At 39.9% G+C, this 26,685-nt stretch overlaps 2 protein-coding genes across 2 annotated transcripts; one reads left to right on the top strand and one right to left on the bottom strand.

Annotated features, from left to right (window-relative positions):
* Positions 1–2,880: 2,880 nt before the first annotated feature.
* On the bottom strand, positions 2,881–9,756 carry LOC139735890 (chromatin modification-related protein MEAF6-like). The gene is made up of 6 exons (XM_071646643.1): positions 9,676–9,756; positions 6,101–6,213; positions 5,586–5,670; positions 4,876–4,909; positions 4,235–4,442; positions 2,881–3,832 (listed from the first exon to the last, which is right to left on the bottom strand). Exons 1-6 carry the CDS (start codon positions 9,754–9,756, stop codon positions 3,784–3,786), a joined length of 570 nt encoding a protein of 189 aa, XP_071502744.1. The 3' UTR covers positions 2,881–3,783.
* A 3,233-nt stretch (positions 9,757–12,989) lies between these two features.
* On the top strand, positions 12,990–26,377 carry LOC139735850 (tRNA (uracil-5-)-methyltransferase homolog B-like). Its single transcript, XM_071646596.1, has 10 exons — positions 12,990–13,188; positions 16,739–16,871; positions 18,703–18,802; positions 19,779–19,849; positions 20,564–20,805; positions 21,490–21,669; positions 22,846–22,982; positions 23,539–23,658; positions 25,395–25,494; positions 26,257–26,377. The coding sequence occupies exons 1-10, from the start codon at positions 13,010–13,012 to the stop codon at positions 26,375–26,377; spliced, it is 1,383 nt and encodes a 460-aa protein (XP_071502697.1). The 5' UTR covers positions 12,990–13,009.
* Positions 26,378–26,685: the final 308 nt, after the last annotated feature.

The raw sequence follows: 26,685 nt of genomic DNA, 5'->3' as shown, positions 1-26,685 counted from the left end.
GTCCACTTCAACATCTACAGACTTCTTTGGGTCACATACACGGGAATGAACAACGCAAAGTGCACAGTGCGCTTTAATCTTTTAACATAATTACATATCTCTCCACAGCCTGCACATGGAAACATTAACATTCACACTGGGTCTCTTTTGTCTTTGATGCAAACTATTTGACATATCCCATGAGAATATAGAGACATTCTACATGTATTTTCTGCCCTATCTGGTCTATATCAGACCCCTTCCACTGATCCTAAGTGATTTTCTAAGAAAAGATTTGTACAGCGTAAAAACACCTGATATGAAAGTACAGGCTCTTGGCATGTGAAAGTGCTGTAAGACAATAGATTTTATGCCCATCACTTATGACGGAAACTAATGCTCATTCAATAATTTCTACTACGTGTACTTTCTTCCAATATCAGCATAGATTTGTCATACAATGACAATTTCAAACTAAATTCCCTAATACATGTACATGTATTAGAGTGGATCTCTACACGAAGAAATCCTTACAGGCAACATTTTCTCGATAATATTTTGTTTTTCATTTCTTGAGTAGCACACTGACCTAACATGACATAAAGGCTTGTGAAAACAAAACTCCAACCTAGAATTGAGCCAAATTGGTGACTGCTGTGTGTCTCTCTAGTTACTACAATTATTCTAGAAAAAAAATGTGACTTTATATCAAGCTTCGCAAATTTTCACATCTCTCGGCAAATATGAACAAAAATTCATTGAACAAGTTTTACAGAACTTTTCTCACAAGGCGTTCCTCTTAGACGCTTTGCAGAGCTACTATTCACTGGTTTCTTTACTTTTCACTGAGAAGGAGGCTTACTAGTCCAAAGCAGAGTGTGCAGATTCAATTCTGAATCTTTTTGATGAAGCTTTCCTGCTAATCATACATTTTTTTTATACAGTGCACTCCCGTTATAACGAAATGCTCGGGACCGGCAGTTTTCTTTCGTTATAATGAAATTTCGTTATAACCGAACAAATACAATATATAACGAAAAGAAGGAAGCCACGTATATATATATACAGTGTATATATATATATATATATATACAGTTAAACTCGCATAAGTCGATCTTCTCGGGACTGAGCAAAACACATCGACTTGGGCGATTTTCGACTTGTGCGTAAGTCGAAAAAAATTGACTTAACAACAGTTACACATATACAATTGTACATGTATGTTGTCTAATCTGGAGCCGAGAGCTGGAGAGGTGTGCCGCAGCACGGGGTCGCACGGCAGGGCCGTGTTGAACTTTGCATGGACAGTGCATTAGTAGTGGCACAGGTCCGATTACTTTACACCCTTGTTAAACCTTGAGGAAGTGAATATGAACGATATTTGAGCAGTGATTGATTCCAGTTTACCATACCGTGGCTTGAAATGCGTGTTGAGGTGTAATTCTGATTTACCCGTGCCCGTAACTTCCCCCCTACTTTCCGCTTTGAAAACTCAGCAGCTTCATCTATCCACTGCACAGCGCAGACTGCAAACATACACAGACTATACACAGCCCAGTCGCTGTACGCATAACTATACACAGCCCAGTAGCTGTACGTACGTAGCGCTAGCGCGACAGGGTAGTACCAGCGGACCTCCAAACACGAAGAGAGTTCAACAATCGCATGCGATCGCTTTGAATTTTGATACTTTATATCATTTTTTGTCACCTGTCTGGTCGGGCTAGTTCTTATGTAAACAAAAACTGGCGTCTCGTGATTTTGACAGTGATTTATTGCACAATAAAATCTTATTCGACTTAGGCACAGTGAATTTAATGGTTTTTCCGTGAAAGTGTTCTTGGAATTTCATCGACGTAGGCGAGTATTCGACTTACAAAATTCGACTTGTGAGTGAATTAATACACGTAGGTCAATGGGGAAAAATCGGGACTTTTTAAAATCATCGACTTGCGCGATTATTCGACATATGCGATGTCGACTTAGGCGAGTTTAACTGTATATATCATATTCTGTTTGCTGAATACTCATCATACAATGGAAAACTATGTGAAATGTGATGGGATAACTGTATTACAATAATAAACGCAAGTTCCCCTCAGAAACTGTGCGTGACACAAGGAGCGAACACACAGTGGTGAGAAGCGTTCACCCATGCAGAGACGCTCATGCTTGTTCCGCTACGTATTTTCGAAAGCAATTCACATTTCGTTATAACGGAGCACATTTCTTTTGTTTTTCTTTGTCTGTGGCGCTCGAAAAAGACTTCGTTATAACGGAAATTTCGCTATAACCGTGTTCGTTATAAGCGAATTTTGTACCATAGACTTTAATGTCGATAATTTTGGGACCAGAAGATTGACTTCGTTATAACGAAATTTCGTTATAACCGTGTTCGTTGTAACGGGAGTGCACTGTAGTAGTAATAACTGCAAACAAGGGAGAGCTATGGGCCCTCTCTTTTTCCCTCGTGTTGGGACAATAGTTTGAACTATTCATTCACGGAAAAAGTTGAGATGCATATCATGCTCATGCACACCATTCTTATCATCTATACATTAAAAAAGGCAAAAAAAAAGTGTATCAGGTCAAAGAATCTGTGCATCTGACTACCAACATCTGGAAGAAAACGATGTGGTGGTTTTAAAACAATTCTTCAAGTCTACATGAAAAAAAAAGAGGAAAAAGAGCACACATCTGTATGTTGTCATGTCTCGTCACAATCTTGTACGCCTATGGCAGGCCTAAAAGTCTACATGCAACTGCAAGGCAATGCTTACACTTCAGAGCAGCCTCATCATGGATGTTTATCTGAGAGAGATTTACATTTAGATAGTGTAATCTTAAACAGTACCATTATTTTAATTAGCACAGCAGATTGGAATATAAGCCATCCAAACTCATAAATAAAGTACCATACATTCAGATTAGACCAGGGACAGGTAGGGTGTCTCACTCATGGGTGCATTATACTGACTATGTGTGGAGACACAAAACCGGACTACGGTTGCAGACATTTCTCCCCTAAATGTTTGTACACAAATTGCAGATGTCAGCATCTACAGCAACCAAAGACAAGTACGTAAATATTCACTGGCCTAGAGGAACATAAATGACATATTGAGTTAACTAGACTCATCGGTGACATAACTCGTGTGCTAAGAATGAAAATCAAGAAATCTCTGTTAATATGTCTATAGGATACAGGAAACTACAAAAAGACAAGAAAATTTGACAGCAGACGCAAAGATTTAGGAAATTCAATACTTTACAAGATATATAAAAAAAAAAAAAAATGTGGGCACTGATGTCAATTCTTCGCATTTTCTAGTATAAAGGATTCGAATTGCTGCAGACTCGAGATTGGAGACACTCCACTGGAGCAATTCCATAACAGGAGCTGGGGGTAAAGACAACACAAAATCTGTCATGGGTGCTGTCCTGTCTTGGAGGTAGCATCAACTATGAGGAGGATATTTCGATGCATTCTATGAAGGAGAAGAGCGTGGCATTCTCTACATCGACTATCGACTATCAACTTCAAACAGCAAAGGAAAGGATGCCTGTCTCCAAAACGGGGCGCCATCACACCAACGATAACCTCACATATGCCGTATTCAGGAGCCAGGGTTGGGGGTTGGGAGCTCACGCGAGACCGTTCCATCCCTTTTTGTCAAGTCTCAATGGTCACAGAGCACAGTTTACAGACATCAATCTCACAGCTTTGCTTTCAGGGCGTGCGGTCTGTTCACAACAGAACAGCAAAGGATGCCTTGTCTCTCTAACATTGCTGGAATGAACAGTTCAGTAGTCTTCATTTGAATGCCTACTCTTTTTCATTCTGCCTTCGATCCTGAGGGAGGAGAGGAGAGGAGAATGAACAGAGAGAGAGAGACATGTTAATTCGCATTTCGGTTTATCTTGCATATCATAAACAAAATACAATACACAATACTTCTCTCTCAGATTATTAATGACACAAATGAGAGACTTGTGTTTGATCGTAACTTTTATGCAACGGGGCCCTAGTCTATTACAGAAGGATTCTGTAATAGAATCCCGTTCTTCCCATCCCTTCCCTCCCTCTCCCCTCCCCCCCCCCCCCCCAAAAAAAAAAAAACACAACAACAACATCATTACAAAAACACAATAAAACAAGTGTCAAATGTCTGAATGTCTAGAATAAAACACAAAACAAAACAAAACAAAAGAAAAAGTAATTCTGAAACATTATGGCAAGGGTATGGGCACACACCGGTGTCTGCTCTTGTTTTTCCTCTTCTTGTGGCCATGTGAGCTCTTGTGGACCTTGCCGGTGTGGTTGCTGCTGCTACTGCTGCTGCCGGCCTGCGGGTTCTCCTTGGAATCCACAGCCTCTCCGTTGCTGTGTCCGTCCGCGGAGTCCTTCTCCAACTTTGTCACCAGCCCGTCTTGATTGTTGGACACATCCTTGGTCTCTGATTCTAAGCATACATAGAAATTAATCAGTGGTTATAATATTTGAGGGGGAGGGAAGAGATGGGAGGGAAAGTGGGGAAGAAACATCCACACAAAGCACAGAGGAAGTAAGAAACTAGTAGCTAATCTAGGGATGGGAATGGCATTCCAGCAGACAATTGCATTTATCATTTTAAGTGAACTCATTTTGGGGTAAAACTCTTCATGTTTCCAGCCGATTATAACTTTTACAGAATATATCTGTTTTTTCCCCCCATCATAATTTTTAATGAACATACTCCAACAATAATACGGTGGATAATCTTTAATTTGGCATCAACTTTACCATGACTTTTAGTTGGTACAAATGTATGAAATTATGGATCAGGCACCAAACCAATGTCATATGAAAGGGACAATTCAGACAATGACATCACTACACACTACAAATGCACTTACTTTTGTCATTTGAATCTGTAAGGCCAAGTGATGCCTGTGAAGCAAAAGAAAATGAAATTAAACAAAAATAGGCAGAGGTTAAATGATATTCCACTCATACACAACTGACGAAGAGGATAACATCGACATTGTCTCACAAATAGAAATTACATCAAAGCATCAGTCTTATTGAATCATATAACCCACCTCTTGACAATAATGCAAAGTACTCTTGTCTGCTTTTTTTTTTATTATTTCACAAGATACATAAACCTCTATTTTGGATTATATTGTTACATATTTTACAATCAGAGTGTTTGACATCATTTAAAATATCAAAAACAATTGATATTTTGAAATTCACAGCAAAATGATAAAAGTTTTAAATTCTGGCCTTCTTCTTTGTCAGTTCTCCAGAAAAGTCCACATGTGAATGTGCTTTATCATTGGTGTATCACACATGTACCAAAACTGATGAAAAGCAAGAAACATTTCATGAATTATTACTCTTCTCACTAACAATGAACTTTGCACCAATTTATATAATTATCTGAAATGGTCATACATGTGGCCAGTTTTACCATCATACTTTCCAGCTTTCTCAGGTATGAATGGATGGGCAAAGATAAGTAGGAATCGTGGACACTAATGCCTCACCATTTTATAGCTACAGTTAATATCAAAAGTGTGATTGATATCCTTGACATTTACAACATTTGAAATCACAATACCTGAGAAGTGATGCTAGACTTGGAGAAGAGTCTGTCAGCCTCTTTGAATTTTCGATTCCTCTTGTCTGTTTTGCTGTTTGTATTCCTGTATAAGGAAACAAGTTTACATACAAAGCTTAATCGAAGACCCACGACAAGCAGCACAGTTTATCGGTAGGCATTTTCATCATAGGCATTAGAATCTACCAACATACATATATACATATATATATATATATATAAGTAACATTTTGTAAACATTCATGAGAAAATGCAAGTGTGTTAATTCATTTCATTTTGGAAAACTTATCTGTGAAGTGTCACGTCACATTCCACTTTTGTTTTGAACTTGTGATTCCGATTTTGACAGAATCCTGACTTTCATTGTGTCAGCAACATCAAAAGAATCATTCCATTTTCTTTTTTAATCAATCTTGTTTTTTTCCATTTAATTGGAAAGCTGATTTCATACTTCATCTTTACAAGACAGGAATTTACATTTATTTCCACAACAAACACTGAACAGTGTCACTTACTTATTTGTTAGGTATCTGTCCCATCCTCTGATAATGTTTCCATACATTGCCGTGTCCTCCAAGTAGCTGCCTTCAAATGCATAGATCTGTCTCTCAAGATTGGCAAGTGTCTCCTGCAACAGAGGAAGAAATATCAAATCCCAAAATGAATCTGGCAAAAGACCAAAAGCAGGGCTCAACACTAACGGTGGCCCAGGGCCACCAAAAATGAAAGTCGGGCCACCAAATTTCAAAAAAGGGCAAATTTGGTGGTCCACCTTGGGCCACCAATAATTTTGGAAAAGTGTCATTTATTTATGTTAAGACAGGGCTCGACACTAACGGTGGCCCGGTGGCCCGGTGGCCCAGGGCCACCAAAAACACGCATCGGGCCACCAAAATTTCAGAAATGAAGATTTTGGTGGCCCAATCGGGCCACCAAAAAGTCGGATAATTGCCTTTACTTTTGTAGATGGACAGCGGTAACAATCGGCTCCGTAAGATGCTAAAATAAATATCAGATGTTTTTGCTTTTTATTTTGGAAATGAATAACGGTAATATTCGACTCCGTATGATACTAAAATAAGTGTCGGATGTTTGATTTTGCGTTCGGAAATGAATAAGGATAACATTTGGCTCCAGAAGATGATGAAATAAATGTGGAATGTTAGCTCTGACGTTCGGAAATGAATACTAATAACATTCAACTCCGTACGATGAGAAAATAAATGCCGGATGTTTGCTTTTTATTTTGGAAATGAATGACGGTAATATTCGGCTCCGTACGATACTAAAAGAAGTGTCGGATGTTTGGTTTTGCGTTCGGAAATGAATAAGGATAACATTCGGCTCCAGAAGATGCTGAAATAAATGTGGAATGTTAGCTTTGACGTTCCGAATGAATACTAATAATATTCAACTCCGTACGATGAGAAAATAAATGCCGGATGTTTGCTTTTACGTTGTAAAGTAAATAACAACATTCAGCTCCAGAAGATGCTAAAGTAAGTGTTGAATGATCCCTTTGACGTTAGGAAATGAATAAACATGATATTCAACTCCATATAGATAGAAATACCGGATGTTCACGTTCAGGTGAATGATAAGAATAATGTCTCATGTTTGCTTTTATGTTCGAATGTATATACACGTGTAGCAACAACATTCAGCTTCGGAAGATGCTAAAATAGATGTCGGATATTAATTTTGCTCTCACGTTCGGAAATGAACAACAATAATATCGTCGGGTGCCCGTGCATTGGCCGCTAACGCAATACAATTTGTATTGCGTTAGCGGCCAATGCACGGGCACCCGACGATATTCAACTCCATATAGATAGTAAAATAAATACCGGATGTTCACTTTCAGATTTGAAGTAAATAGCAATAACAGATCAGCTGCAGAAGATGCTAAAATAAATGTTTAATGATCCCTTGCCCTTTGACGTTCGGAAATGAATAACAATGATATTCAACCCCGAATGATGATTAAATAAATGTCGGATGTTTGCTTTTACTTTCGAAACTATTATAGCAATAACATTCGGCTAAGGAAGATGCTAAAATAAATGTCAGATGATTGCTTTTACGTTCGGAAGTGAATAGCAGTAATATTCTGCTCTATACGATGCTAAAATGAATGTCGGATATTTGCTATTACATTTTGAAATGAATAACAGTAACTTTCAGCTGCGTTTAATGGTAAAATATTTAATGTCTGATGTCTGCCTGACGTTCAAAAATGAAAAACAGTAAAATTCGGCTCCACACAATGCTAAATTGTCAGATAATTCATTTCACTTTCAGAAGTGGACAGCAGTAACATTCGGCTCCGTACAATAATAAAACAAATGTTGGATGTTTGCTTTTTTTAATTTTAAAATGAATAACGGTAATATTCTGCTCCGTACGGTGCTAAAATGAATAACAGATTATTGCTTTCACATTTGGAAATGATTGACGGTATCAATCGGCTCAGTTAGATGCTAAAATAAATTGAGGATGTTTGCTTTCACGTTCAGAAATGAATAAGGATAACATTCAGCTCCGTAAGATGCTAAAATGAATGTCAGTTCTTTGCTTTTACATTTGAAAAAAAAAATAATAATTAATAGTAACATTCGGCTCCGTACGATGTTGAAATACTAGTAAATGTTGGATAATTGCTTTTACAATCAGAAATGAATAACGGTAACTTCCAGCTCTTTATAATGCCAAAACAGATGTCGGATGTTCACAAATGTCTGCAAATGCTCCCACTCAATCGTTTCAAACGTAAGTTTTGACCACCTAAATAGGCATCAACTTTTATAATAATCTATAAGCCTATTTGCTAAATCTTAGAACTCAGAATAACGGTAACATGATTGAATTTTCTCTTCATTTATTTTAGACATGGGTACATGTATCACTTCAGTAATACAATGTACAATTTGTACTTAATATTTCATTTTCTATGTTCAGTAGGACCGATTTAGTATTTCTTATGTTTTTCTTGATTTTTTTTTTTCCGGGCCACCAGATTTTACTTTCGGGCCACCAAAAAATAAAAATTAATGATTTTGGTGGCCCCATCGGGCCACCAAAAATAAAAGTTAGTGTCAAGCCCTGGTTAGGATATTGCAACCCATGTGCCTGTCAATGAATATTTACACTTTAATACTAGTCTTACCATTCCACAGTTAATTTGTTTAAAGGATGGATGAAAAGGACTGAATGAGTGCCTGAGAGTGATTGTTGCGAGTTTGTTGAGGTTTATTTATGAGTAGATATGTCCAGCTTCCAATTCTTACAATTATAAAACTGAAATATTTGACTCATAAAAAAAGCAGGGATTTTTAACGTTTTTTATTGTTTTTGGGGGACCACCAAAACTTTGAAATTGAATCGGTGGCCCCATCCGGCCACCAAATAAAAAAGTTAGTGTGGAGCCCTGCCAAAAGAAACTGTTAGATATTGCACACAAATAAAGCAAATCAAACTCATTTAGGTTAGGGCCGAACTATACACAGCCCTATTGGGCCCTATCCCTGCTGTACACAAGTACAGTGTCCACAGACCAGTCGCGGCCGTGGCCGTGCTAATTGCTAGCGCACGGCGGGCGTCTGGTACGTCGGGCTAATCAAACTCATGATGCTCTGACTGTCGACTGAGTTTGACACTCTACAGTCCCGAGACAGCTTCTGAAGTTGTAAACATTCTGTGATGAGTTATGAACATCTACCAAACATCTAACAACGTTACCACACAAACTAAATTGCAGTAGAAATCTACGGTAGGTCTAGATCTACTTTCAACTTGCGTGACGACTGAGTGAAGTGCGAAAAAAAAAAAAAAAAAAAAACTACACCACTAACGTTAAACGTATTGCAGTGTACGGATACGATACAGTACTCGAGTGCATGCAGTTCGTTGCTAATGCAGTGCAGTGCATTGCATGTAAAACATGACGTCAGAGCCACAGACCAGACTAGAGTGCGATACGAAAATTGCCCGCCACCACTGCCTATTCCGATCATTTACTTGTCCTGTACTTACAATGTACACAAAACGACTACATTAACAACCTCTAATATTCACAGAATCTTAATCATACCGCTATTTCTGTTCTCCTTTTCACTAATTCGGCCAGTTCTGTTCTCGTATCAGATTGTGGCTGGGCATTTTTCGACGACATCTTGCTTGACTTGACTTGACCCGTACGTGGGCGCGAGATGGCGCTATGCGAAAATTAATTGCCTAGCTCGCCACCAGACCAGCCAAGCATGCTGCGTAGTGAGCTGCTAGTACATGTACATGGGTACTATGCTGATTTGATTGAGCGATCGAGCTATATATATGCTAGCTCGCTCGCGAGAGCGCGCGCTTTCTGACTGAGAATTTTCATGCAATGCGTGGTCCGGTCGTCGAGAGCTAGAGAACCACAGAACTCTCTCATCTCGCGAGCTTGAGCCGGTTGAAATTATTACGTAATAAGCACGCATGCACGTAAATCGTAGGACCTAAAAAGGCTTTAGGCCCTACTCTTTGATTTATACTGGTCGACAAGAGTCGTGGGGAAAGTAAAGTAAAGAGGAGGACTGAAGAGGACTGATGAGGCGGCCGCCGAGCGAGGCCGCGCCGATGTGATGTGATAAGTTTGATACAGTCACAGTCGTCTGCTTCGTCACTTGTACAGGCAGGATTCCAGATGTTCACGTGCTGAGTGAAATATACCAAAGCCCAAAGCCAAAGGTAAATCCAGGTGAGCAGGTATTAAAGCTAACGGTTAGGAATTAAATGAGACTGAAAGTTTTTATACGTACGCTTCAGTCCATGAAGCACCAGAAGCAGAGACAGAGTGCAATTTTGTACAGCCTCATTTCTCAATCATTTGATTTGTCAATGATTTGTCTTGTGATTGGACTTGGGAAATCACCTTGTCTTTGGTTTCTCTCTCTTGTTTAACTGCGACCAGCCTGAAAGGAAAGGCCTAAAATTTTAAAAGTTAACATGTTAAGCGTTGAACTGTAGAATCTATGTGTGACAGTGAAGGAGCGCGGTTACTCTGATTTAATAGTTTTTAAATTTAGACTAGAGGTCTACTTGGTTCCTTTTTAGCTCACCTGAGCCAAAGGCTCAAGTGAGCTATTGCGATCGCCCTTCGTCCGGCGTCCGGCGTGCGTCGTGCGTAAACTTTTTACACTTTCATCTTCTTCTTGAAAACCCCGAGACCGATTTTCATCAACATTGGCAGGTAGCATCCCTAACATTAGGGGGTTAGGAACTCAATTTGTTAAAATGGGCACCATGCCCCACCCAGGAGGCCCCCAGGGGGCCCAAACCCCCCAAAATTAAGGAATCTGTAAAAATCTTCTTCTCTAGAACCAGAAGTGATAGAGCTAAGTTTATACTATGAGTTAGTACATTGATGACTGTAGTTTCAAGTTTGTTCATGGCAGAATCAGGGGTGCCCCCCTTGGGATCCAGGGGAGGGGGGTGGGGAGGGGTTCTAGCGTTAGTGGGGCCAAAATTGTACATTTTCATCTTCTTCTTGAGAACCCCATGACCCATTTTCACCAAACTTGGCAGGTAGCATCCCTAGGGGGTTAGGATCTCAATTTGTTAAAATGGGCACCATGCCCCACCCAGGGGGCCCCCAGGGGGCCCAAACCCCCCAAATGAAGGAATCTTTAAAAATCTTCTCTAGAATCAGAAGTTACAGAGCTAAGATAATACTATGAGTGAGTACATTAATGACTGTAGTTTCAAGTTTGTTCATAGGAGATCCAGGGGTGCCCCTCTTGGGGGCGGGGGGGGGGGGGGGGGGGGTTGGTTGGGAAGGTCCAAATGGGGGCCTGAATTGTACATTTTCATCTTCTTCCTGAAAACCTCATGATGTATTTTCGTCAAAATTGGCAGGTAGCATCCCTAGGGGGTCAGGATCTCAATTTATAAAAATGGGCACCATGCCCCACCCAGAGGGCCCCAGGGGGCCCCAATCCCCCCCAAATTAAGGAATCTTAAAAAATTTGGGCCCTTATTGTACATTTTCATCTTCTACTTGAGAATGCCTGGTCAAATTTTGGTAGAACCGTGAATAATTTAGATTAGTGACTGCGTGAAAGGTGAACTTGCGATACTCAGGTGAGCGCTAGACCAGCGGGTCTCTTGTTACTCAATATGATCACTGATGATGGACCCTAAGTTAGACCATCTCCATAGCCTAGGTCTACATCTAGTTTACAGCTAGCTAGATCTAATTTACTTTTTAATTTTATAACAACTTGAAAAACAAGGTGTTTTTGTATATAAAAGTAACAAATTACTGTAAACTATTCAGGGGAGGATCCAGAAATTCAGTAAAGCATGTAAAAAAGGGGAGGCAGGGGTGGATACATGGATCTGGCTTTTTTTCCAAGGGGGTGGGGGGGGGGGGTTCAGGGGCTGAGCTGGGTATTGTGAGGGAGCATATAGTGACCGAGCTCGAGCGAGTGAAACAAGCGAGGGGGGAGGGTGTGTGAGGGGGTTATTCCCCCCACAGGTATAGGGAGATTTTTCATTTTTAGGGTTGCCAGCTTGCAATTTTAAGCTAATGTGCGTGCTCAAGTTTTTTTCCCAAAATAATTGGGGGGGGGGGGGGGCGATGCAGAGCATTGTCCACAAGGCGCAAAGCGCCAATATCTGTGAACCGCATAGCGGCGTGTTGATTTTTTTTTTTTGCTATTTGAACCCCCGTAAGTGATGTTTTCCTGGCATCTACTGTACCAGTCTAGGGAGCATCTACTAAACGAAGTAACGCAATGGAGACCATAAAAAGCAGTCCATACAGATAACTGGAGGGGGAGTGAGCAATATCGCTTTGTTAGTCCTTTGAATCCTGGTTATGGGTAAAATTAGTTGCTTTACAAGTAGTTTGAAGGTGTTGTCGACTATACTCTGGGTGGTGGCTGGTAGTGAGTTTCAGGGTTTTTTTGTCAATAACAAAACATTTCTTGTGGCTATCAGAAATTTAGGATGGACCACACCTGGCAATTCCACATCATGGAATTTCAAATCCAATCATAGAAGACATGATTTCATCTAAAAAATATGCGTAATTATTGTCAACAACATTGAATCAATTAAAATCAAAGCAAGCTTAGCTTCAATGGCACCTTTGACTACTGTGGTACCTCAACCTTTCAAAAACGCATGCTGAAATTACAATAAATATGTATATAGGCTCTATTTAAGTATTGTGTAGAAATAGGTTTTGAGTCAATATAAATCTTTGTACCATATTGCTAGAGTCTGTGAGTAAAAGAGTATTTTGATATAAAGTGTGTGAAACATTGTGCTCATTGTTTAATGCACTTTTACAACCCCAAATGCAGGAACTAGATACATGTGACAGTTAGTGCCAGTGGTCTCGACGAGTCTCGCACACTTTGCAAGTGACTGGATGGTCGATGGCCGTTTACATCTGCAGACTTGTGCTGTCTGTAGGCAACAAGCGTCGTCACAATATAAGATGGTTGACCACTCCATCAGCCGGGCTTGATGGGGACTGTCTGCATATGCTGAAGAAGGCTGTTTCTCCTTTACTTGAGATACCGTACACCAAGCAGTTGCAGCTTAAATACATCAGGTAAGGTCACAATAAATGCACATTCCAGAATACTCCACAGAATACAATTAGTTTTCTGATTTCAACAGTTTTCAGCTCCTCGATATGTTGATCGATGTCCATGTATGTGTGAATTTTCGCTTTCAGCTTAAACTAGGTCTTCTTTTGATATGAAGTGGTGATGGAATGATCAAACTAAAACGACTTTTTCGGAAAAATAACAGCCCTCGATGGCATAATTATGGTTTTCTATTCAAGGGTCAATGACAAATTTATTGTGAAAATCACACTGTATATACAATGACCATGTGTCACATAGATGTAGAATAATATTTGTACAAAATTACAAATACAAATTGTAGCCAGCACAAAACATAATGTGATGAACTTGAGTACCAGGTACTGTTTTTAACTTTCTTTCCCTTTTGAGAAAGGCACCTTGCAATAGTCGTGTGAGAAGACGACAAATGTGGTGTATCAATCCCTTTTTCACCATTATCCTTATCAAATGATACTTCTATAATTTTTAACAACCTGTTTTAATTTATTTCGCAAACTAGTATGGTACTCGAGGGAATCATTTATGCCCACTTTTATTGATGATTATTTCTGTAATAGAGTGTCTATTTTTTTGCTGATGCTTCTGTGATCACTTTTTGTGAGTATTGTTGCTGGAAATCAGTCTGTGAATATAGGAACGTGATAACAACAGAATTCCAAAGGGGAGGGATTATTCTGTAGTAACTCAACATTTGTCTACTAGTATCTATTATGATAATGCATAAAGAGGATATGCAGTGCATTTTTTTTTTGTTTTGTTGCAGTAGTAATTTAATAGTGTGATATGCAGTGTGCATATATACACTGCTGTAGGTTTTTTCTAACACACACATACACAATTACAAGTGTACATAGCTTTTCAACATCTACTGTAGATGGCTGCTTATTTGTGTGTATACATTGTACAGGCATTGCAGGCTAGACGTACCCTGGATGCCCAGGTCACTTCCTGTCTGCAATGTAGTGTGATGTCTGGTTTTTATGCAAATGAGGTGATAATGAATAATTATTTTCATGACAGCCAATCATTTTAAGTTATGTAATATATTCAGTATTCTTTAGCCAATCAAAATAGTTTTTGCCTTTGTGGCAATTCAGAGCTTGCTGAGTTAGTTTGCAGGCCCCAAAATTTAGTCAGTCCTGCTGCAACTTTCAAAGAGTGATCACCAGTGTGTCTCTATTCTGCTTAGATCTGGCACATGCTTGTGACTCAGGCACACGATACTGTCAGTGATGAGTTTTTGACTTTGAGATTAGCTACTTCACTGTAGGTCACCTACTCGGTCTACGTAGACCCCAGTAGACCCCAGTACGTACTCGGTCTACGTAGACCCCTATATACTGATTCTGGTGATGGATTCATATTTTGGACTGAGCATTATTTTTGGATAATTCCAACCACGGAATAGCAGGCACTCCTGTGACGCTAGATTACTGCTAGAATCTACCAAGGTTTTTTTTAGTACTTCTGATGGGACATTGACAGCAGCTGTGTATCACATCGGGCTAGGCTATCTCCGTGGCGTGGGGAGCTAACCTCGCATTGGTCCCTACACTGACGTCTGAACCCGCCATCATTGCAGTACTCGTGCACAGCGGGGTCCCTTCTTGGTTTCAAGCTGTTTCGTTCGATGACGCCGGCGCCCAGCACGGCAGTGAACATCAGTGAACAGTGAATACCACCCTCCTAGTTTCATCATCAGCGGCCAGGGTTTTCTTCCAAGTTCTACGGACGATTTCTAGCGCCTGTGTGACTGTCAAATTTACCGTCGACGGAATGCTACTGACATACCGTGCTACTATAGGCTAGTGCTGGACTATCCTAGCAGGTAGCTTTATATTAGGTCCTAACGTTAGATTTATACCTGGTACAACCATGTACTTACTACAATCCATGTTTGTAAATTAACAGCGGCGGCCTCCCGCTATATAAACAGTGCCTATAGTTAAGCTGTACTACACTAACAGTCCCTGCTGGTCAACGTACGTACAATGTACTGTAGGGCCTACAGTCTGTAACCTTGCATAGGGTAGGCTAGCTAGTCTATACTGTTTTTAGCCTCAGTTTTGTCGGCCATTGATATGCGTTAATGTTACAGTTAAAGCGGCGGCCTTCCGCTATATAAACAGTGCCACAGCTTACTTGTTAACCACAATTGAAGAGCTCTGTAGACACGCTGTGTTTCTCTGGATTTATTTTGTTGGCTGATGCCTCATAAATGAAATGGTTTAAGCCAGATATCTTGAATAGTATACCGAAGCCTTTGTGTTGTGTAACATTAGTGTAAAGCCTACCTGTGAATCCCGTGATCAAAAGTGTGGGGTGAATGGGCACGTGGAGTCATTGGATTTTTAGTTGTTGTTTTTTTTTTTTTTTTAGCTGCACTGAGTTAAAACATATTCATATGAATTTGTGTGCACGTGTGAATTTTTGAAGTCAGTGATCAATCTTACCTTTGGTTACAATGTTTCATCTGACATCACACACTCATTAAATACTCGAGGTATATCTCATACATCGAAACGCCAAAAGCCCCAAACCACAAATCATATTACATTACCGATCCCCACAATTCCATGCCCCACCTGGGCCCCCCCCCCCCATAAGATTAATTAAAGATTATCTCTAGAACCAGAAGTGATTGAGCTAAGTTGATACATTGAGTCAGTATATTGATGACTGTTGTTTCAAGTTTGTTCATGGGAGAATCAGGGGTGCCCCCCCATTGGGACCCAAGTAAGTGGGGTAGGATGGGTCCAAATGGTGATGTAAATTGTGCATGTTCATAATCATTGAAAACCCATTGGTGAATATTCACCAAACTTGACAGGTAGCATGCCAGGGGGTTAAGTTCTCAATTTGTTCAACAGGGCACATTGGGGGACCGGAGGGGGACTAATCCCCCCCCCCCCCCTCCCCCAACATTAAGGCATATTTACAAATTACAGTTCCTCTCTAGAACCAGAAGTGATAAAACAAAGTTACTTTGAGTTTGAGATTGGTGACTATAGTTCTAATGTAAGTTTGTTCATTGCAGATCCAGGACTGGACCTAAATTTTCATCTTCTTGCTGAAAACAACATGGATTTTCACCAAACTTGCAAGTAGCATTTCTAGGGGGATAAGATCTCAATGTGTTTGAATGGGCACCATGCTTTCCTTGGGGGCCCCAGGGGGTCCAAACCTCCTAAGTTAATGAATATTCAAAGATATTTTTCTCTACAATCAAAAGAGATCAGGGCTTTAGTTTAAGTCTTTTTTTTTCCAAACTGCATAATCCATAATTCTATAAAGTACAGTGTACTTGGCAGGTATTTTTACCAGTGTGATGGAATATGCAAGTTATGGACACCATGCCCCCAGCTCTCAAAGCTACCCCCACCACAAGTTTCCAATGTTCTCGGGTAAGAGTCTGCAAGAATGCCTGGAAGGTGAACTTGCGATACTCAGGTGAGCGCGAGACCCACAGGTCTCTTGTTCACCAGATGTTCTCTTGTCTTGTCTTGGCAGAAGCCATGTTTTACTCCAGCAACTTGCTGCCAGACTCGTGGACCTGGAAGTGGAATGTGGCGAATGTCGCACACTGGATCACATGAGCAATCGCGGTGGAGTCTACTGCCATGTGGGAAACACAAAACGCTCGGTGAGTGCCTGCACATGTCCATCTGTATACTGTATAAGCTATTTTTTTCGCAAGGGTTTGATTTTTGCGAATTTAACAACAATGTCGCCATGCACTGTGCTGTAATATAGTGCACTTACAATAGCCTCGGTGTCAATTTGCGAAAACAACATCTCGCAAAAATGTCTGTGACCTGCTCATCCGTGAAAATAACAGCTTTAAATACACCGGTATATAGTAGTATGTGAAGCTTTGGAAAAATTCTCCATTCAAAATCAAAGCTTGGACCCCACTCTTGCAAATATGAAAATAAGAGTGCAGACAATAGCCGGGTTCACACATACAAAAAAGCGGGATGACGATCGCGATCCATATCTCGAGTTTTTTTGCGAGCGTCCACACGTACCAAATTAGCGGGATAGCGATCGCGATCAGTATCCCGCTAATTTGACGAGCGTCCACACGTTCCGAATTATCCCGCTAATTGCCGAAAGAGATAACAGCAAAGCCTGCAAACTGGGTCGCGCAGCGCCCTTCTCTATCACTACCTGTGCGCACTTTCCTTTGCCCATTGTCTTTTACACGTCAGTGGTGTGGTTCGCGCGCTGTTGTTTTGGTGCGCCAAAGAGGTGAAGGACCTCTTCGCAGAGGCCTCGCTGTAGTGATGTGCGCATTGCATGATGGGATAAAAAAAACCTCAAGATTCTAATCCCGACCGTTCACACGTACCAGCGCAGGGCCAATTATCCCACTAATTGATGAACCAGCGCAATATTTCTTGGGATTAGCATCGCGATGCTTATCCCGCTAATTTTCAGGTTTTTTCTGTCCACATGTGCAAAAAACTCGGGATGACGATTGCGATGCAAATCTCGAGATTTGTATCCCGCTAATTGGTGTACGTGTGAACCCGGCTATTGTTAGAATGTGTGATCCCGGCTATTGTTAGAATGTGTGATGTGGACTTAATATTCATGGTTTGTATTAAGAAAGATTGCTCTCACCTATCAGCAACATAACACTTTCAGCAACAGTCATCAACACACCCCTGTGTTAAGAATTGCAAATACTTTAGGTTTGCAGTGCAGATATCAAGCCAACCCAAAGTGTTTTAGTAGCTGATAGAATATCTCAGAAACTAGCTCTTAATGAGGGTGTACAAATGAGCAGAAACCAAAACTCCAGTGAAATTCTGTCTGAAACTTTAAGGTACGAAAAGATTATGCTATCTTGGTTGTTTACTGTACAAGGGCTTATCTCCTTTACTTCTAGCTTTCAACTGTGCTGAGCTTGCCAATCACAAGTGTAGTTCTTTCAGTCTAAACAACCCTCTCTCAATATTTCGACCATCCCCTGGTCTGGCATGTAACCTTTTGAAGGTAAAGGGGAGTATACTGGTAATATCTTGCCCGAGTTTTACCTATTGCTTCTCCTTTCAGGCAAGCAGGCAAGTTTTTATAACATTTTGTGGGCTGGAAACCTTACTTGTTACCCACGGGCACTGGCTCTTGATTGCCTGGGGTCCAGTGGGCATTTGGATATCGATGTGGCATCAGCCTCCGCCCTCTGAAACTAAAGACCAAAATAGAATGTAACTGTATATTAAGTTGTGAATAAACAAGGATCGTAGGAACCTCTTCAGTGTTATCTCTTGGCTAAATTTTAGTTTGCAATGGTTTTTACTGTTCATTATTATACAATTTATCCGACATAATTTTTATATTCCATAGATTACATTTGGTATGAGTGTTCAAAAAACCATGGCTTCACGTTTCCAGTGCCCTCCCCTATGATCCCATAAATTATGTGCATCTAATCATAGTCCCTTCCCAACATCTGTTTTTGGTTGAAGCCAGTGACAGAAAGGTATCGCAACAAGTCTGACTTCAGCACAGGTCCTGGCCCAGATGGAAATCCAAAGACTGTTGGATACTATGTCGGTGACTGGAAAAGTAAGTGTGATATAAAAAATATGCTTTTTTCTTTCTTTAATTGGGACTGTATTAACCCAAGTCATACAGATATAAAACAAAGGAATTAATTCAAACATGACATTATTGTTAATCTGAGTGGCATGTCATGCAAATTTATTTAGATAGTGTTTTAACTCCCAAAGTCACCTGTTTGTATATTTTATGCTATTTTTATCTTGTTTGTGTGTGTATTTATCCAAACAATTCTTTTTTAATAGTGAATAAGAGTGTGTAGCTGAAGTCTTATTTACAGTAGTATGAAGGCAGTGTTGCTGATCTTCTAGAAACATGTATACAACATCCATTCCACTTAATAACTGTGACATATCAGTTTCCTTGTCTTCTCTGAAACCAAGATGTTGGACTCACACTTCAACTGATTGGGTACCAATACCTACTGAGTACATTAAAAAAAGTGGATTGTATAGATGTACTTGTATTGCAGTGTTAGTTTGTTATAAAGTCAGTGAAACGTCAAATGTATAACTCCAAACGATCACTACATGTTGATTTTACGAGCAATAGACATCAAAGTTATTTTTATCATCTTCAGCTAACTTGCAGAATGTGTTTGGACTTTCATTGATAATGCTAGTTGCTTTTCAGCATGAGCCACTTATTTTTATGAAAGACACTGACCAGCAGATATACGCAAAGGTTGCATTTTATTTGTTTTTAGAGTTAGTTTATAAACCTTAATTGTGGGATATTTTGTTTATACAGACATGAAAGTCACACATTCAGAGTGATGTTACCACCTACCTTAATCACAACCAGCTTTCAATTTGAAAGTAATCGAGTACATGTTAGTTATATCCAATCAGGAGAGACTCTTCATCCTCCTTCCTGCCACCAGCTGGGCAAGTTCGCTCAGTGTAAGTGTTGGTGCTTGTATGTTCACAAACACTCATTTGACATTTAGACTGTGCTTCTTCTTTTTTCTTTTCTTTTTTAGAGAAGACAGTCATGTGTATCCCACCAACCTATGCAAAGAATGACAAGACGGACCATATCAGAGTTGCAGAGGTATGATTATCCTCTTTGTTTTCCACCGTCAAGGTTGTACGTACCCTACTGCTTACAAGGAAGTATGAAGTTCTCTGACTAACAGAGTCCTTGTAGCAGTGAAGAGACAATCTCGTTTGAAGAGAGAAAAATCCACTGCACTCGATTTCCAGTCACATTTTTTATTTGTGGCCAACAAAATGAGCATACCTGTCTGACAAAGCTATTTAAAGGTGTGTTCCCAGTGCCAATCATATCAACTCGATTAAACCCAACCAACCTATTTTGGCCTAGTTGGGCTCACTCAGGAAGTGCAATCGGGTTCGATCTACCTTGATCGGTATCGGTCTTTCTTCCTACACAACAATTTTTGACATGTCAAAAAATATCGTGTAGGAAGCTGGACCAATGCTGATCATGGAAGATCAACCTCACTCGCCCCTGATCGCCCCCGATCACCCTTGCTGAGCGAACCCGACCAGGCCAAAATAGGTTGGTCAGGTTTGATCAAGTTGATATAATTGGCAGTGGGAACCCACTGTAAATAATGAATAGTGTTTAAAAAGAGTTTGGGACTTGAAGACACAATCACTTTTTAAAAATGGAAGGCAGTTGGAAGAATTATGTCATTTTTCTTTTTATTCATTGCACTTCATTTGTTCAGCACATGATTAATGAAGCTGGATTGTAGGAACCTTTTGATGAAAGAATTCAACCAAATGTACCCCTTTCCAGGCATATCAAAGTTTTCTACGACTGTCTCCTCTGCGAGCCATGCACGACTTCCAAGATGGGGGCCACTGGCGCAACATCCTCGTACGTTCCAACCAGCTGGGACAGCTCATGGCAGTGGTCACCTTTCACCCCCAGCACCTCGCTGAGGTCAAAGTTCAGGAAGTCAAGGACTCCTTGCAAGAGTATTTTGTTCAGGGAGAAGGGAGACACTGTGGGTTGGACTCTCTCTATTTTCAACAGAGGTAGAGAGACAATTAATTTGGTGTTCAATTTGCAAGCTTCCTGGTGTAGATCAACTGCCATGTACATGCCTAGATTCAGGCAAAGTTTTCAATGTCAAAGCAATGGAGATTGTACCTGTATCTTGAATATTGTACTGTGTGTCACTTGATTCCAATCTGTTACTTACAAAAAAAAGGGGAAAATTCTCACTCAGAAAAAAAGAAAAAGTTTCTTAAAAAGGTTGATTGGTCCCTTTCATACCGAAAAGAATAGTTCTGAAAATTTTCACTGAGCATCATCTGCATGTAACAGGACAGAGTGTTTTTTTTTAATCTGTTTGCCTACCATGCTTACATCAGTTGCAGAAAGTTATTCTGTTGAGCTACTTCATAAATTAATCCACAGTGCTTTTAGACGACAAGTTGTATTGCAATAGAAGATATCAATTGGTTAACATTAATCAGTGCAGAGAAATCATAGAATATGTTGTGGCAATGCATTTTAACTTGAGCCATTTGATATACACATTAATATGCTGCGAATGCCTGTCTGCACAGAAAACCAAATAGTGTGGTATACACTGTCCAAAATCCCTGGCATGGAAAGTGTTGAATTAAGCCATGTATGCACCCAACGTTAAAGACTTGTCATCCTTCAATTTTTCATTTAGTTTGTTTTGTTTTGTTTTGTAATCCACCACCCAGCACCAGGACGAGAATGTCAAATGAAGAATCGCAATTCGAGCTCCTGCATGGCTGTGCGCACATCTACGAGAAATTGTTCGATCTGCGTTTTCGCATTTCACCGTCATCCTTCTTCCAAGTCAACACGCCAGCAGCAGAGGTGTTGTACTCAACAGTGAAGGAAATGTGTGAAGCCAGTGCGTGAGTTCCAGTTTGGGAAGATAAAGCTGTGGGTTTGATATTGCATGACAACCAGTTATATACAGGGGTGGAAGTGCATATGAATCAATATGGGGCCTGGTTTATAATCACTGAAAAATGAAAAAAAGGTAATGATACACTATTGTAAGTCTTCACTTTTAGTTCAGTTCAGTATCATTGAGCAAACAATATACACGAGTACAAATAACATGTGATCATTTTGAACATGCTGAGGGTACATCTCTAGAAGTAGAAAACTTGTGAGTGTGCCCTGAACATAAATGAATATAGTATACAGTAATAAACAAAGTTATGATCAAGATACAAAACAGACATAGGGCAACAGGGACAAATATTCATTTTACAAATAGTGTTTGAATAGAATAGAATATATTCCAGATATGCAGCTATTACTATATTAATAGCTACTTGTGTTTCTCATTCTCTCTGTCACTTCTTGTGTATATCTGCGTGATTTCCAGGTGTGTAGCTTGCTTTGTCTATTCTTGTTCCTCTTCTACTCAAGTTTATACGCTTTTGCCTCATCTCATGTTCTTTAACACTTAAACAACTTGTGCCACCAGAAGTCCTGTTGCCTAATAGATGTTATGCTCATGGCCTGTGAATATTTTTTCGTTTGGTCTACTTTTAAAGGGGATGGCTAGTAACCGATCAGTGGGAATCAGTGGGAATGCTGAGGGATGATTGTTCCAATCCTTGTGGGATTCATTTAAGAGTACATAATATATCTACTGTTGTGCGAAAATTATTTGCCTTCAGAACGGTCTCATATTCCAGTAATGTGCAGATTAATGCCCCGTCACTGACCAGGCACGCTAACCTGGAAACATTAAACTGCACATTACTTGAATATGAGACCATTCTGAAGCAAATAATTTTCACACAACAATAGATATATAATGCACTCTTAAATGAATCCCACAAGGATTGGAACAATCATCCTCCAGCATTTCCACTGATTCCCACTGATCAGTTACTAGCTATCCCCTTTAAACTTGACTGATTAAATCCTAATTTGGATGGGGGGGGGGGTGTATACACTTTACTCTTGTAGGACTATGTAAAGAACTAAAAGTATTCTGATACTATTGCACTCTGTGCACTTGTCTGAATGTGAGATATATGGGTCAAATGTTTTTTTTTTTCTTCTCACAGTTCCACCACTCTGATTGATGTGTGCTGTGGGACAGGGACAATCGGATTGGTACTCGCTGGGGAGGTGAAAGAGGTCATTGGTATCGAGATTGTACAACAGGCTGTGCAGGATGCCGTACTTAATGCTGAAGTGAATGGTGAGTATGAGTTATCCATGCAGGCAGCTCCTTTTCTCTTATCATATTCTAATCTACCTCCCACTTTTCTACCACTTTTCACTATGTCATTATGAGTTCTGCAAAATATGATTCAGCTTGTTATCATAGGTCAGAAGTCTAAGACTCAAACTCCTGACGTGCAATTACCTACAATGTATGCACAGAGCCGAGTCTCTCCACAAGAGATGTTAAGAACTTTTGTCTAATTTTCCCTTTTCACCCTAACAAAAACATAGTCTCTACACGACAAAAATATATTTTCATAGCTTGCAGTCAATAGTTGTTGGGATTTTTTTTTCTTCAACACTTAACAATTGGTAAGAAATCTACAAAACTATGGTAGTTTGAAGATTAAGATGGTGCTGGCTGCTTTTCATGCACTGGCACAGCACAAATGAAAACATTATTTTGGTAATTGAATATCACCGCTACCTTTCACACACTGCCACAAATCGAAAGGAAACCAAAAGCATAATTTTGTATTCAGTGTACCACGCACTTATATTTGTGTTGTATACGTGCTATCTTTATCCAGAGATTGGCAATGCTAAATTCCTGTGCGGTGCTGCAGAGAAGGTGCTACCCAAGGTTGTGGCCAACTTGGAAGACGATTTTGATGTCGTCATGGTTGTAAACCCAGCTCGGGCAGGATTACGTGAGTTTGTCGTCTTTATTTTGGAGCTATCTTTGGTTTCAAAGTTAACAGCAAAGGAACAAAAAGAAAAGACAGACCTCACTTTGAATATTTCACTATCGTATTTTTATTTGCAGTTTTTACTAATCGAATGATATGACAGAACTGAATATATATCTGTTGGATACCACTGGCATTTCTCTATAAAGCTTGACCCACTTGGCAAACCCTTTGCTTTATTTTGTTGTTTTGGATATCTCTGAAAATGACTTTAACTCTTGCCATAGAAAGTGTATTTTCCTTGATTTCCTCACGAAAATGCACCAAACATTTAGTTTTGTTCTATTCATTCATTCATTCAATTCATTCAACTCTACTTAATTTCCATCCAAGAAAATGAAATGCATAATTAATTTTGATACAAGGTTCACATCTGACAAAGAGATTGTGGCAGATATTGAAATTCCCATTTTCTGTCTTTCTTCTTCTTCTTTTTTTTATGCCTCCGCCACGAAGTGGTGCCGGAGGCATTATGTTTTCGGGTTGTCCGTCCGTCCGTCCGTCCTTCCGTCCGTCCGTCCGTCTTTCCGTCCGTCCGTAATGAATTTTGTGGACAAGGTAACTATCAAAAGCTGTTGAGGTATCCTGATGAAACTTGGCATGTATGTGTATTAGGGGGTGAAGTTGTGCCTATCAACTTTTGGGTGCATGTGCTCAAGGTCAAAGGTCAAAAGGTCAAGGTCAAATACATAAAATTTCACTATTTCCACCATATCTATGCAATGCCAGAAGATATTTTCTTGAAACTTAGTGTATACATGTATTACCCAATTTAGATTCTCTGGTGAAAGTTTGGGTCATGAGGTCAAAGGTCAAAGGTCAAAAGGTCGAGTAAAAGTATTAAAACTTCTTTTTTTTCTCTGTAAATTGGAAAATTGTTCAAGGTATCTTCATGAAACATAGTATATATACATGTACTGACTGGCAGTGATTATCTAGAGATGTAGGGTTCATGGGGTCAAAGGTCAGGGGTCAAAGGTCAAGTGCAACACTTCAAAATTTTACTATTTCCCTCATGTTCATGCAATGCCAGCAGGATTAGTATTTTTTTTTTTACACTTGGTGTATGCATGTGTAACCTAATAGAAATTCTCTGGAGAGTTTTTTTTCTTTTTCTTTTTTTATTGCCTCAAAGGTCAAAGATCAAGTGAAAGTGCTGAACTAACTTTTTCCTCCATATCTCGGAAGTGGCTCAATTTATCGTGAAACCTACTGCATATCTATGCATGTTCTACCTGAAAGTGATTATCTTATGAATTTTAGGGTCTAAGGCCAGATGAACATGGTAACAATTTACTATTCAGTACAGAAATTGCACTTTTTCTCCATACCGGTACCATGAAAATTACTCAATGCATAAATGTATGAATGGGTCAAAGTCAAGTTAAAGTCCTTAAATCCCCAAATACATGCTCTCCTATTCATCCAATTAAACCAAGTTCAAGGAAGGTGAACATTTAACACATTTCTGACAAACTTGTCATTTCAATATTTTGCCAGTTTTGTGAAAATGTAATCACACATTGTCCACATGGACTATCTAGACCTATTAGGAGAATCATGCATTATGGCGGAGGCATACCAGTCGCCATAGCGACATTTCTAGTTTTTTTTTTTTTTTTTTTTTTGGGGGGGGGGGTTATCTTGCTGCTTGTCCCCAATATCATCAATAAAGTTGTCGCCTCTCAACCCCACAGACCCCAAAGTCATCAAAGCCATCAGGAATTGTACTGCAGTAAAGCGCCTCATCTATGTCTCCTGCAAACCAGACGGGACAGCTTTTAACAACTTTGTAGAGTGAGTAACAGTACAAATATATGCTCCTGTAAAATTTGAATGTCACTTCATGTACACATTGACTCTCATCCTACCAAACAGACAGAAATCTAGTCGTTTTATTCAAAAACAAAAAATTAGATATAATAAAGTTGTGAAATTGTAGAGTATCAAAAGTTGTCTGTATATCTGTTTTCTGAAAGTACACTAATGTAGACAGTTTCCAAACTTCCCTCCCTTTACCTGTTGGGCTCCTTGCCCATGACCTCCCACTCTCTCCTTTGTTTTCTTTGTTCTGTGTACCCAGCCTGTCCCTTACTGTTCTTGTTGTGTGAAGTCCTTATATGTGATTGCTTTCCCTGCCTGTTTGTCATTTTGCCTCTGACGAAGATTCTGCTAGGATAGATAGCTCAGGCCCGTTTTGATTCCATTTTACTCCATTGGCTCGCCACTATTGGATAAGCAGTTTTCAGCAGCCTTTTATTTTGCTACATTTTCCAAACTTTGAAGGAATCTATCTTGTAGGCAGGGGAAACAATGTTCCTCAACTTTTTTCAGAAGAACCCAATAGGGGCTCAGGGCCAAGGCCCAAAATGTCTGAATCCTATATCCTTTGGAGCTTTAGCATTGTTGGAGCTGAAAGGGTTCTCCATAGTTCAGTAGTGTCAAGTTTTTTTAAGAATAAAGTAAGTGCTGTTGATATATGCTGACAACATGAAGCTTACAGAATGTCCTTGTGAGAGGTTAATATATCTGCACTATTCCTCTTTCTTGCTTTCATAGCCTGTGCAGGCCAGCCACAGAAAGACTACGGGGACCTGCCTTTGTGGCCAGCAAAGCAGTACCAGTGGACCTGTTTCCTCACACCAATCACTGTGAGCTGGTCATCCAGTTTGAGAGGTGACCAGATGTTAGGGGTGGGGGGGGGGGGGGGGACAGTGTTCGGATGATGGCTAACTATTGCTGCATGTATAGTTCTCCAGCAGAACAAATGGTTTACTTGACATAAGTTTTTGTATTATGTTGCACGTATAGTGAGATAACTCATAAGACAAGGTAATTTTGCAAGGCCCATACCTTTTGTAGTCATTTGTTTTTATTCTTGATACAATATACAAGATCCTGATATACAGTCCAACCTCTCCAATCGGGATATGTCCGGGACTGGTGCTCATCCAGATGTGAGATTTGGCCAAATATGGGAGACTCAAT

This window comes from Diadema antillarum, unplaced genomic scaffold (assembly GCF_040938485.1).
Source record: "Diadema antillarum isolate AM-2024a unplaced genomic scaffold, OU_Dant_1.0 seq00000604_RagTag, whole genome shotgun sequence".
Taxonomy (NCBI): domain Eukaryota; kingdom Metazoa; phylum Echinodermata; class Echinoidea; order Diadematoida; family Diadematidae; genus Diadema; species Diadema antillarum.
Note: the sequence above shows the minus strand (reverse complement) of the source record. Positions and strands in the feature narration are given on the sequence as shown.